Genomic DNA, 13,144 nt, shown 5'->3' with positions numbered 1-13,144 from the left:
TCGAGTCCGAGCATCGAACATCGAGTCCCGAAAATCGAGTGCCGAGTGTTGAGTCCCGATTATCGACTCCCGAATATCAAACATCAAGTCCCGACTATCGAGTCCCGAGTGTTGAGTCCCAATTATCGAATCCCGACCATCGTGTATCGAGTCCCGTTCGACACCCGGGGACATGTATTGAAAAATTCGGTAGTGTACATGATGTGGGGATGTCAATGAAAATTCACAGGTTGCAATGCAGTAATTTACATGGTCAGTTGTTCTTCAAAGTGTTCAATCATGGAATCTACTACCCTGAGCATTTCAATGCTCATCTGTTCAACTCTTTGCAACCTCTGCAGGTCTGCATCAGCTTTTTTCAGTTTGTCGGATGTTTCTGCCCAAGCAGTTCGGAATGGACGCTCGGCCTCGATTAGTTGTTGGATGGAAGGGTCAGGAAGACCTCCAGTACGGCGTTTGTAATCATGGAGTCGATCTTGGACGGATTGGTCTTCCAGAAAGATTAGCTCAAAGATAACTGCTCTGCTTTCAGATACTCACATTCTGGGTGTTGGTATTTTCCGAAAGGATGGAGCTCCCGGACCATCAACCGTACATCCTCGATATTGAGCTCCGGCTGGTCTGCAGGGAGTTCGGTAGATGATTTGTCGGCTTGGGAGATAAGATCAGTCTCCATAATGGTCCAGAATGAATGGACCCACATGAAATAGACACCTCTGAGGTAGCCGGAGCAAAAGTGGGAGGATCAGCAGAGTCCAGCAACTCATCAACATCAATGACATCATCCTCAGGCCCGAGGTACAAGTCTGGATCAATGAGACAGCTGGCATCATCAGCTTGACCCGGATGTGATTGATCTTCAAGGGTGAAGTTAGCATGCATGGTGATCCCAGGTCATCAGTAATGTATAGTCATACCGGGTATTGCAGCCGACGCATCCGGGGGTCCGGATGACATAGAATCATATTCTATGTCATCATCCGGCCCGAGGTATAAGTCATCTAAGTCATCTAAGGGATACCCGGTGAATAGATAAGGCATGATAAGAATACAACATACCTAGTGATGCCCGGCCCATAGATGAGTCATCCACATCCATAGAATTATAGTCGGTCACCGGTGGGTCATTAAATCTAACGGCTGGATGGGCACTCATGTGTGGAGAATTGGTGGACTGATTGACTGATGATCTAAAAAACTTCGAAGTTCAACACAAAGCCGGCAATTGCCGAAAGTTGAACCACGACCAAACAAACACAAACAATAAACGATTTTGTGGATCGCCCATCAAATGTCTTGTTTGTTTGAAACTTCATCTTTCTGATAACTGATTTCAATCTGATTTCAAGATCTTTAAATCTCTCAACCCACTCATCATGTCCACTCCAGTTGACAACTCTTTGACCCATCTCAAGGCATCCGCTGCCCAGATCATGGCCATCATCAGTGCCGCCCGGCAGATTCCCCCGGGTCCCAGCCACTCGGCTTTGGGAAAACAGGTTGCTACACTTGTGGTATGTATTTTGTTTGGGTGCTTTTTCTTCTCTAACATCTTGGTAGTCTGATGTAGCCAAGGAGTATGGGTCCGGGGATGGTCCTATTCCCGGCCTCATCATTTCGTGCTCCAAAGAGCTCCAGCGCATCCGCAACATGGTTCCCAAGGTCTGGCCAGACTGGCACTCCATCGGGTATGACGATCCTCGCATTCTGAGGCACGCCTGGTACCCCAAGGTCCTCGCCTGGAACGCCTTAGGCGACCAGACCTTCGATCTCCCAACTGCTGCCCCCCCATCCACAGGTCCGATTCCTGTCAACCTTCCCTCCCCAGCCATCCCTGCCGGCAATGTCGCCGGCCCTTCCACCAACCCCACCACCGAGTCCCGGGACAAGGGGAAAGGTAAGGCCGTCTTCGCTGACCCAGACCCCGAGGCAGAAGGGAGTAAGAAGAGGAAGTCCCCCTTGATTTCTGGACCCTCCTCCCAACCCCCGAAATCCGCGATGAAGAGTCACAAGCGTCAGAGGTCTGCTCGCGTTGTGAAGTCCAAGGCCATCGTGGAGTCGGAAGATGATGAAGACTCGGTTATGCAGGTATGTCGTCTTGTTCATTTTTTCATTGTCTCTCATTTTCGTGTAGCCACCTTTGGGTGGAGTGCCGGAGGTCGTCCTTCCCCGGCTCTCCACAATTGTCGCAAGGATGCCTGATTCGCCTCGCTCGCCCCGGGTACCCAAGAAGAAGCCCTTTGGCCCTGCCACAGTAAGTGTCATTTATGCGTCCGGGACTCGGGTGTGTGCTTACATTATACCAGGTGATTGCCGGCAGTCACGCAGCAGTTGTGGAGCCCTCCCAGCCCACTCCCGAACCTCCGGTGCAGGCACCCCCAGTCATCCCTGCAGTTGACATTCTCATTCCCGGACCGGTGAGTACTTTGAAATATCTCAAGTGTCCATACACAAATACAACCAACAGAACAACCCATGCTATGCTTGCCACAAGCACAACTGGCCTTGCGCAACTCGGCCGGACAAGAGGACCGGGGCTCCATGTATGTCGTGCGTCTACTGCACAACAAAGAAGATCAAGTGCACCCCCGCGACTATGGGATCCCCGCCTCCTCGCGATCGTTCTTCCTCTACTACCCGGAAGACGAGGTCCAGAACACCATCCAGGGCTTCCTCCAAGACTCCCTCCAAGGCTCCCCCCGCATCCCAAACTCCCGCCCCCTCCAAAGCTTCCCCTGCCTCCCAGTCCAGGGCCCGAACTCGCAGTCAGTCTCGTGGCCGGGCCGGAACTTCTGGTGTCACTGCTGTGACCACTCCCAAGACCCAGACGCGTGGTCGCAGCAAGACTATCACTGCCGTCAAGGCACCTGCACCTGCACCTGCACCTGCACCTGCACCCGCACCTGCACCAGCTCGTAAGTCACCCGAGTTTTTCATCACCGTCTGACCTTCATTTTCCCTTGTAGCCCTTCCGTCTTCCAGGTCGGCAGTCCCTGCTGCAGCACTTGGGGTGCCCATGCCAGATCTCCATGCCATGTCCATTGCGATTCGAGATGGCGCAGCTCGAATCGCTCTTCTGGAGGCTCGTGTGGCAGAGCAGGATGGTAAGATTGACACCCTGCAACGCCTTCATGAAGGCCTTAGGCGCGAAATCATCGACCGGCACCCCTCATTCCCACTTCCCGACACTCCTGCCCCTGCAACATCCTTGTTGCTTGATCAATCCGGCCCCCGCACCATGTCACCCCCAGAATCCGCACTCCCTCCTCTGATTGATCTCAGTATGGAAACAATGGCTCCCACACCCGCAGCCCCGACATTCCCGGATGCCTCTGCCATTGAGGGTCTCCTGTTCGACTACAACCAAGTTGTTCATCCAGGGGATCCAGATGCGTCTGGCGAAATTGTGGACCCAGGTGATCCAAGCAACCTTGTCCCAGAATATGACTCTTCCAGCAACATGGATGTTGAGGTGGAGGTGAAGGTTGAAGAGTCTTCTGTGGAGGTTGACATGGCTACATAATTGCATAGTGATAGATGTATATACAAGTTTTCAATGAATGTAACCTCTGCCAGTCCATTGATTGAGTCACTGAGTTCCGAGTCCCGAGACCCGGAATTCGGCACTCGGGACTTGAGACGACAGATTTGAAACTTGAAACTTGAAACTCGAAAGCACTCGAATCTCGGGTCTCGGTACTCGGTATTCGGTACTCGACACGATGCTCGAAACTCGTACAACTGTTTCAAATCACCGAGTACTGACTACCGAGTGCCGAGACCCGAGATTCGGTACTCGGTATTCGGTACTCGACACAATGCTCAAAACTCGTAAAACTGTTTCGAATCACCGAGTACTGACTACCGAGCGAGACCCGAGATTCGGTACTCGGTACTCGGTAGTCAGTACTTGGTGATTCGAAACAGTTGTACGAGTTTTGAGCATCGTGTCGAGTACCGAGACCCGAGATTCGGTACTCGGTACTTGGTAGTCAGTACTCGGTGATTCGAAACAGTTTTACGAGTTTTGAGCATCGTGTCGAGTACCAAGACCCGAGTACCGAATCTCGGGTCTCGGCACTCAGTAGTCAGTACTCGGTGATTCGAAACAGTTGTACGAGTTTTGAGCATCATGTCGAGTACCGAGACCCGAGATTCGGTACTCGGTACTTGGTAGTCAGTACTCGGTGATTCGAAACAGTTTTACGAGTTTTGAGCATCGTGTCGAGTACCGAATACCGAGTACCGAATCTCGGGTCTCGGCACTCGGTAGTCAGGACTCGGTGATTCGAAACAGTTCTACGAGTTTCGAGCATCGTGTCGAGTACCGAATACCAAGTACCGAGACCCGAGATTCAGTACTCGGTACTTGGTATTCGGTAGTCAGTACTTTCGAGTCTCGAATTTTGAGTTTTGTTTCCAATCTTTTGTCTCGCATGCCGAGTGCCGAATTCCGGGTGTCGGGTGTCAGTACTCGGTTCTCAGTACTCGGTACTCGGTGATTCGAGTCTCGAGACTTGTGACTCGTGATTTACAAATCGACATTTGAAACTTGTGATTTCTGAGAACAATGTGTATTATCTTATGTATTTCTGTACTCATTTCACCGACTACCGAGTGCCGAATCTCGGGTCTCGGGTCTCGGTATTTCAAGACAACAAAAATGTATATCATCTTGAATTTGAATTTTCTTAACTCGAGCCTCGAAACTCGTAAAAATGTACAATACCTAGGCCTATCTGTCTATATGATATGTATCTGGGCCCACCCGTCTATCTAATACATAATTCACCTCACCCTTGGCCCACCCGTCTATCTAATATTACCCGACGTCGGCCCACCCATCTATGTAGAATTCCCCACGTCGGCCCACCCGTCTATCTAATATGACCCCATGTCGGCCCACCCGTCTATCTGATATTACCCCACGTCGGCCCACCCGTCTATCTAATAAATAACTCACCTCACCCTCAGCCCACCCGTCTATGTAATAAATAATTCCCCTCACCCTCGGCCCACCCGTCTATCTGATATTACCCCACGTCGGCCCACCTGTCTATCTAATAAATATTTCACCGCTCCCTCGGCCCATCCGTCTACAAAATAATACTAATACGTCGGCCCACACGTCTATATAATACTATTTGCTATACATCTCTCCTCAGGTCTATAATATATGTCAATCCTACTCTACATATTACCCACATGGGCCCACCCATCTCCATAATAATATTTCTCCCGGCCCATCCGCTATCGTCGATGATATATATAACATCAGCATAGATGGGCCCACCCGTCTCCATCGGAAATAATATGCCTCCCAGCCCACCCGTCAACATCGGGAATATACATAACATCGGCCCATAATCCGCTGGCCCATATTACACGGGATATTATGTAGGTCGGGTGACCCGTATAATACGGGATTTGTCACTGAAGGGGCTCTCACTACAGGTACATACCCATGATGCGTATACCCATGGGTATGCAAGCACCACCAGCAGCATCCAGACCACCGTCTACTGCCCCCACCCAATCCCAACAGCTGCCAATGCTTAGCACACATGCCCAGCACACATCAGCGAATGCTGATGTGGCTCAAACATATGCGAATGACACCGGAAGGCGCCAGAACGAGAGGAGTGGAAGACATCTGAGTTGAAACTATGGTGACGTGAATGACTTACATTGATGTCCTTAGCATCTGCGCGAGCAACACTAATCTTCGGCTGCATCAACAAGAGGGCCTGCATCATACTGCCTTGGATAAACTTGAGGTGTCTTGTTGGAAATGCGATTATAGTTTTGAAGGGTCAGTGATGGTCAGCATAGTGTGACAGATGAGAGGGTCAGCAATGGCAAAGGATACCCAATGCACCAAACCTTGACCCCTGGTTGCTGTGCACATATGTTCGTGCCATGTCAGTGAGCGCTGATGTGTCCTGGGGCTGTGTGCTAGGTTGAATGTCTGTAAGTCATGCTGATACATAGTAAATACATGAGAAAAACACACCTGTAAGTCCAAACATGCAAGACCTCATGTAAGTTGTGCTATACTAGTAAGTGAGCTGAAAAGCAAGGCAGAATGAGTTGGCGACGGATCATACATGCATGGAGGTGAGGTGCTTGGGTGCAGGGAAGGTGCTGATGATGGTAGCTATAGCTGTGTGAAATAATTCAAGAGGTTTGGGAGGTGCAGAGTCAGTGAAACCGATTGAAGGAGCACAGGAGACAAACCTGTTGAAAATGAAAAGAACGACTTACAAAAAGTATCAACGTATTTAGTGCGTGCTCGTTGGACTCCCAAAGTATTGATTAACATTGTGGGACAATGTTGGTTCGGTTACTCGAGAAGTGATATATGATGTGGTGCTCACTGCTGGGAGATAATATTGAGACTGTTGAAACATTGGACACGTGCATTATGGTGTATGTTGAACAGTGCAGAACAGCACGCACAGCCACTACTTCAGGACAATTATCATATGCACTTCGACAAAAGACACTACTTGCGTTAAAATTAATGACATCATGTACTACCATTCAATGTGAGTTGTCCCCTACAGTTGGTAAGAGATTGAATGCTACTCTTGTATACAATTCAACAAGTTCAATACTCCATCAACCGCAGATCCAGGATGAGCCAAATAATATTTGAGAGTTGGAGTTGAGACAAACGGCCAAGCTAGTAGATGCGAAAGCAAGTACTACTATTACTAGTAGAAATAGTGTTAACTCGGATCGTTTTTACATGGCCCATGGGGGTGTACTGTTGTGCTGGTGGCAGTATTGGCAGGCCCATCACATTTGTAAGTTTGGGCCACGCCAGGTGTGTGCAGAGTCAGCAGCTATTGGTGGACACTAGTCATAGTAAAACTCATCTGATCAGGCGTGCTACAATATATGCAGAAAGTACACACCAATGACCATGAGACCCTAGATCCATGATAAATGAAACCACCCATGAAAAGTGCAGTGAGCGGTGCCTGAGGGTCATGAAGTTCGAAGGCCTGGGATGGTAGCGCTCAGAATCAGCAGTAGGCTAGTAGCCAAGGAAAAGAGGGCAAGAGAGTTGCTACAAGGGCAAGGGCAGGAGGGCAAGAGAGTTGCTACAAGGGCAAGGGAATGTGGGACGCAAATGCATGGAGCCATGGGGGTCATCACAGCAATGGCAAGTTCCACAGCATCTATGAAGAGCTGAACCAAAGGATCATCATGAGCACTGGGCTCATAGTCGTATACAGCTACCTCAACAGTACAAGAGGGTGGCGGTAGGTGCCAGAGGGCACCAATAGGTGGTGCGGGAGGGCAGCCAGAAAAGAACCATCGAAAGAAGAAGAAAAGAACCCAATCAGTTATATTTTGAACGAGTGGTTCCGGTGTATCCAAATTAGGACACTTGGAGACGACCGAGAAGTTTGAGAAGGTGCAGTCATACCGGAAGTCCAACTGGATGCTGTTACAATCAAGTACGCCCCTATTCATTTTCTCTTGTTCTTTCTTACCTACTTGTATTACATCACGATCTCTATCAAGCCGTCGCTAGACTTATTGCTTCTTATCATTGTATTACATCACGATCGCTATCAAGCCATCGCTAGATGATCTATTATTGCTATCTCTGACTCATTCTGACTCCGTAGTACCTGCCCTAAAGCACTTACCATTCATTATATAAACCTGCATTGTACTATGTAGTTCTTTACTTTAATCTTACTAGGTTTTACCTGGAACTTCCTTCGCTTAAGACCTCCAATCTTAAGTCATCTAAACATTGATTCAAGTCGAGGACACTCTCCTTGTCTTGCCTTAGTAAACCATTGAACTCTGGTATACGTCAGAGCCTTGAACCGACCTTGGCCGATTACTCTTATTGAGTAGCCATACGTCAGAACTATCCTAGTTCGTTGTGACAATCATACCAGCGCTAGGCGTGTATGAGTGTCATAGGCACATTTTGCCTTACCTTGAGGAAAGGAGTAAAGCACTAGTCACCAGCACTATTCAGCTCCCAAGCTATCCGCTTTGGAACTGCTTTCTCCCATAGCGCGCTGCCTGGCCCGACGCCTAGGTATTCCGTCGTCCCATGTCCTGCCTATGTCCACCTACCTCTGCTGGTGCATTATTTTTCCTTCAATGCTGCTACTCATCAGTCGCAGGTCTTATTACATGTATCCTCATGTTCCGCTGTGCTGCATGTCTTATTACCTGTCGCTACATCGTGCTCTCGCCAGTGTCACTACTATTCTCGCCTACGCATTCCCGAACTTTTACGCAGTATGATAAGATGGCCCGTCACACATACAGTACAGTACTTCCCTTCCCCGGACCTTTGCTGGTGTCGGAGTCTCATCGCTACCCTTGCATATTTGAAGGGAGTTGCTTCAATAGCAGTCCTCTTGGGTCGAACACTACACTTGCGCCTATTTGGGTAAGTAGCACTAGTTTCTAACCAGCCTAGTCGCTATTTCTCTTTCACATCATAACAGATGCTTCTCGCAGTGATCCTCCCGAGTATGCATACTTTGTAGGGGGTCAGGGATCCTTGGCCAGTATGCATAACTCATGTTCTACCATCCCCAGTATTGTATCAATAAATATGACACTATGGCCTCTACATGGAATATCAGAATGCTCACCATTGTGAAGGATGTGACCAGGAGGAATTACGCAAACTGCCTTGCCATCATCAGAAAAAGAGGGATAGCTACATGGTAAATCAGAATGCTCACCATTATGAAGGGACAGGTTCCTGTCATATTTATGCATTAATCCTTGTAATTGTAACACTATTTTGATGCAACAGCGCTACAATTCTAACGCCATTTGATGTATATGTGATGCATGCCCCCTCCAGTAGTACCCTGTATGATGTGATGCATCTCTCCCTTAGATTGATGCATCACCCCACTGCTTATTGATGCATCCCCCACTGCTTACTGATGCATCCCCCCTCCCTTAAATTGATGCATCCCTTTGCTCCTCACTAATGCATCCCCCTCCCTTAGATTGATGCATCCTTGCGCTGCTCACTGATGCATCCCCCTCCCTTAAATTGATGCATTCTAGTGATGCATCTCCCTCCCTTAAATTGATGCATCCCTCCTGCCCTTCATTGATGCATCCCTCTGCTGCTCACTGATGCATCCCCCTCCCTTAAATTGATGCATCCATCCTGCCCTTCATTGATGCTTCCTCCCGCCTTTTGTTGATGCTCCCTCCTGCCCTTCATTGATGCATCCTCCCACCTTTCATTGATGCTCCCTCCCACCTTCCATTGATGCTTCCTCCCACCTTTCAACTGTCCCTCATATTTTGCTTGCACCACACTATATCATTTGCATAGCTACAACACTGTACATTACATTTGGGGGTGAATTTGAGGCTAGACTTCCCAACTGGACTGACATGCGACTGACAGTGCATGACGCAAAGCTGCTTGACGTCGAGCATATGTGATCTCGCCTTCTCTTTCTGTGGGACTCTCGGACCCGCTTTGATTCACGTGCTCATCCCAAGACGTGGCTTGCCAATCAAAGAACTGTAGGATCCTCCTCATCTCCTCCCATAACAACTCAACCTCTTCCTTCCACCGCATTGCGGGTGCCCTGGCTTTACACCATTCAATCCTCATATCTGGATGATGTGCGCTGAAGTCAGATAATGTGGAGTAATGAACCCGTAAGCACACATACCTTTCATAGATCCATCATTGCCTAACTCATCACCATGTGCACCCCACATATTCCAAATCCAAGACAGCTTGCGCCTTCCCTCGGTCTGGCCCCACAGGAGATCTGACATTCCCCGGATATCTTTGCAATTGAGTGGTTGCAGGGAGGACTGCCATCCTGTCTCCTTGACAAGGGGAGCGAGAATAACCAGCGCCTTGCGTGCATCCTGATATCGGGTCGATGCTGCCTCAATCCTTGCATCAATCCCTTTGAGCGTGTTATGTGCTCTGGTGTTGGCGCCTTGACCGCGAAGATTCCGATCCTTGTACTTGAGGACAGCAGTTTGTGCGCGGAGATTAGAACGTAGGGAGCGGAGGGTATTGTGAGCTTGTGCATATTGAAGTTTCCACTCAATGGTATGAAATTTGAGGTCACAAGTAGCAGTTCCGCCAACCTGAGAAGGAAGCAAAAGCTGGAAAGATTCAGGAGCGACGACACCGTTGGCCTTGTCTCGTCGTAGAGCTGCGACCATTGGCATGTATAATTCCTGGACCTTGACCCAAGCCTCAATCCGGCGCTGAAGACTGTTACTGCATTGAACGAGCTTTCCTTCTTGAGTATCTGTGACATGAATGCCCAGACCCACCTTATCAGCTGTAAGACGTCGTCTGAAGCGTTTTATTAGGAAATATTCATTCAGCTGAATATCGATATCACTTACTGTTGCTCTTTGAGTTCTAGGCCACTGCTAATCAGTGCGCTAGGTGAACAATCTTCATGCAGCACGTGGGAGCCACCAAGTTCTATTTCCGATGCCTCCTCTTTTGCGAGTTCGAGACGCACAGAGGCAAGGGTGATATCTGTGTGATGTAACATCAGATACTATTCACAAAATAATTCCGTCCTACTCACTTTCTACACTTCGTTCATACGGGTTCAGCTGGGAGGGATCACGTTCCCATGCCTCGACTTCCTCTTTCCACCTACTCAGCGCTTCCGAGTATTCTTCTTTCAGCCATTCTTTGAGGTCATCCAGGGCCGCTTCATGTTCTGATAATTCCAGCAAGGCATCTTTCATCTTACGCAACATTGTGTGACCTGTACATGCATTAGTGATGCATCAGTAAGCAGTGCTTCTCCCTATAAAAACAATGTACGTAGACCAGTGATTTTCCTCCAGTTCCAATCCCCAAAAAAACCACCCAACGTGTCTCGTCTTGCGCCTGGGCCCATCTCTTTCGTGCTCGATGCTACGGGGTTGATATTTGCCCACCCTCACTCCAGAGCTTCTCCATCTGTTCGTCCAATGCCGGGTGAAAAATTGAACAAAAATCTAGTTTGACATTGTTGAATGTGAGCCGGCAGATGAAACTTAGGGACAAAGAAAGTGATTTTCTTGGCGTCATATTTCAGTTGCATGGAAGGGGGCAATGACATCATGTGGCACCATAGATTCTTATTCCACTGGCACGCGATATCATAGGAGACATTCAGAATATCGACAGTCGTATGCCAAAGGGTCGAGAAAAACAAATAATCCATATTCATGTATCTAGATGTAGTTATTCCCATGTGTCTGAAATTGAAGTGTACCAAACTTACTTTTCTCTTTTCTGGAGGTCCCCGACTGCCGTCAGTAACTTCATATTGTGTCGAGCACAGTTGATGGTACCAAGCCCTGTAGCTTCCAGGCCACGATTTGATTTAGTATCAGCCATGTTTACCGCATAATGGCTCGAACAAGTAGACTTCTGTTTAATGGGGTATCACTATAGATAATAACGACTACCAAAAAAACTCACCTCTTGGCTAACATCAGAATTATCATTCAGGAAGGCCTTGTATGCACTTTCCTCAATGAAGTATCCCCAGCCATTACTAAGGCTAGGGTCCACACTATCCTTTGACACGACTTTCCATTTCAGCCGAAAGTTTGCGTTGATGGCCACAAATAGGCCATACAACCAGCTTTTGGCGGGGGGGGCCTCTCTCCAGTTGGATGGTAAGTTCTTCCCAGGCTGTGGGCAGGCTGGACATAGAACAGTGCATGCACCCTCCGCTGTTGCATCAATGCCGTTGGGATCGTGTGCTCTCCCAGATCGCTTGAGCATTTTGAGATGACGCCATTCATGTATCATCCTCATGAATGAGTTGTATCGGTCCTAAAGAGAAATAAGTCAATGTCCCCACAGAGCGCTAGAGTAGGACCCACCTTGATAGGACTGATCCCCGTGTTATCAGACCTCCGCATCAGTGCATAATAAAACTCATAGGCAGACACCTTCGACTCGAGAGACAAGAGGTGAAATTCTTCTAGAAGATGAAATGTAGCGGCTGTTTTGGGGTCCGCAGTAGTTGAAGGGAAGAGTGACATGCGAAGGAGTTGTTGTACATGGGTTGTCGCCAGAGTGCAGTCACAAAAATCCAATGATACCTCGTGGACGCCATGAGAATCTATAATAATGAAGTCATCATTGAATGCACGACGGGGATTGGGACAAGTATGGCCCAGTGCGTGACTGAGTTGAATCCAGAGACCAAGGCTCTTCAGACTTGCAGATTCGAAGTAATTACCATTCCATTTCTATAGTAAGTCTAGTTAGTTCGTATTGTACATCATCGAGTCATTGGTACATACCTGCAATCGATGTAGTGGGTGATCCTTATGGGCCACCACTGTGCAAGAGGAACAATGGAGTTCAATCCCAAAACAGTCTTCACATCGATATTCTGGATGCAGATTACCACAACTGGAACAGGGCTCTGCACTAATGTCACCTTGTCCTTCGAGTCGTAACATCTCCTGAAGGAACAGGGCACAATCCTTGAGCCACATTAGCAATGGGTGATCCTGAATGATGTTAGTGGTGATGACAAAGTGTGATTCTGTGTCGGTCTCTTGACTTACCCCCATAGCACGTCGTCTCCTCGGACGTTGAGCGTCATCATCGGCACCCCATAACAGATCGGGCGAATCTTCATTAAACTCATCTGTCAACGTGGGTACACATACAGGCAGATCAGGTCGCAGAGTTGGTTGAGCATTTTTGGGTGGTTGAACATAACTACATGTGTAGCTTATAGAGCCGTCTCCATGGACTTGATACTGCATGTGTTGTCGCTGCTTGAGTCCTGATGGCTTGGGATGTGAGTAAGAATTAAGGGTCAGCCTTTTCTGACGCTTCCTAGCCCTTGTAATCTGTGACAATTCCCAATGCAACTCCGGCGTACATATGACAGCTTGCAGCGATGAAGACGAGCCTGCAAGGGATAAACTGGAGTCCATGATGAAGTCACAAATCAAAATTCCGAATCATACAGTGTACAGGCGTGTACTACAGGCGAATCTTTACTTGTATGTATCTCAGCCTTCTGTTCAAGTTAAACTACAAATAAACAACCTCAAACAACAACCTTCAAACACCGTCAGTCATCGTGCGGGCGATTCTCCATCGTGGATGTCATCATCA

The 13,144-nt window shown here is 48.3% G+C and overlaps 1 protein-coding gene across 1 annotated transcript; it reads right to left on the bottom strand.

Moving 5' to 3' along the window:
- Positions 1 to 9,385: 9,385 nt before the first annotated feature.
- Positions 9,386 to 12,510, bottom strand: DFJ58DRAFT_720087 (uncharacterized protein; the record flags this gene model as incomplete). Its single annotated transcript, XM_041384689.1, has 10 exons — positions 9,386 to 9,636; positions 9,696 to 10,264; positions 10,396 to 10,534; positions 10,587 to 10,772; positions 10,832 to 10,917; positions 10,954 to 11,226; positions 11,277 to 11,425; positions 11,477 to 11,836; positions 11,887 to 12,258; positions 12,313 to 12,510. The coding sequence occupies 10 exons, from the start codon at positions 12,508 to 12,510 to the stop codon at positions 9,386 to 9,388; spliced, it is 2,583 nt and encodes an 860-aa protein (XP_041234810.1).
- Between the last annotated feature and the right edge of the window lie 634 nt (positions 12,511 to 13,144).

This window comes from Suillus subalutaceus, assembly GCF_016647625.1.
Source record: "Suillus subalutaceus strain FC151 chromosome Unknown DFJ58scaffold_572, whole genome shotgun sequence".
Taxonomy (NCBI): Eukaryota; Fungi; Basidiomycota; class Agaricomycetes; order Boletales; family Suillaceae; genus Suillus; species Suillus subalutaceus.
Note: the sequence above shows the minus strand (reverse complement) of the source record. Positions and strands in the feature narration are given on the sequence as shown.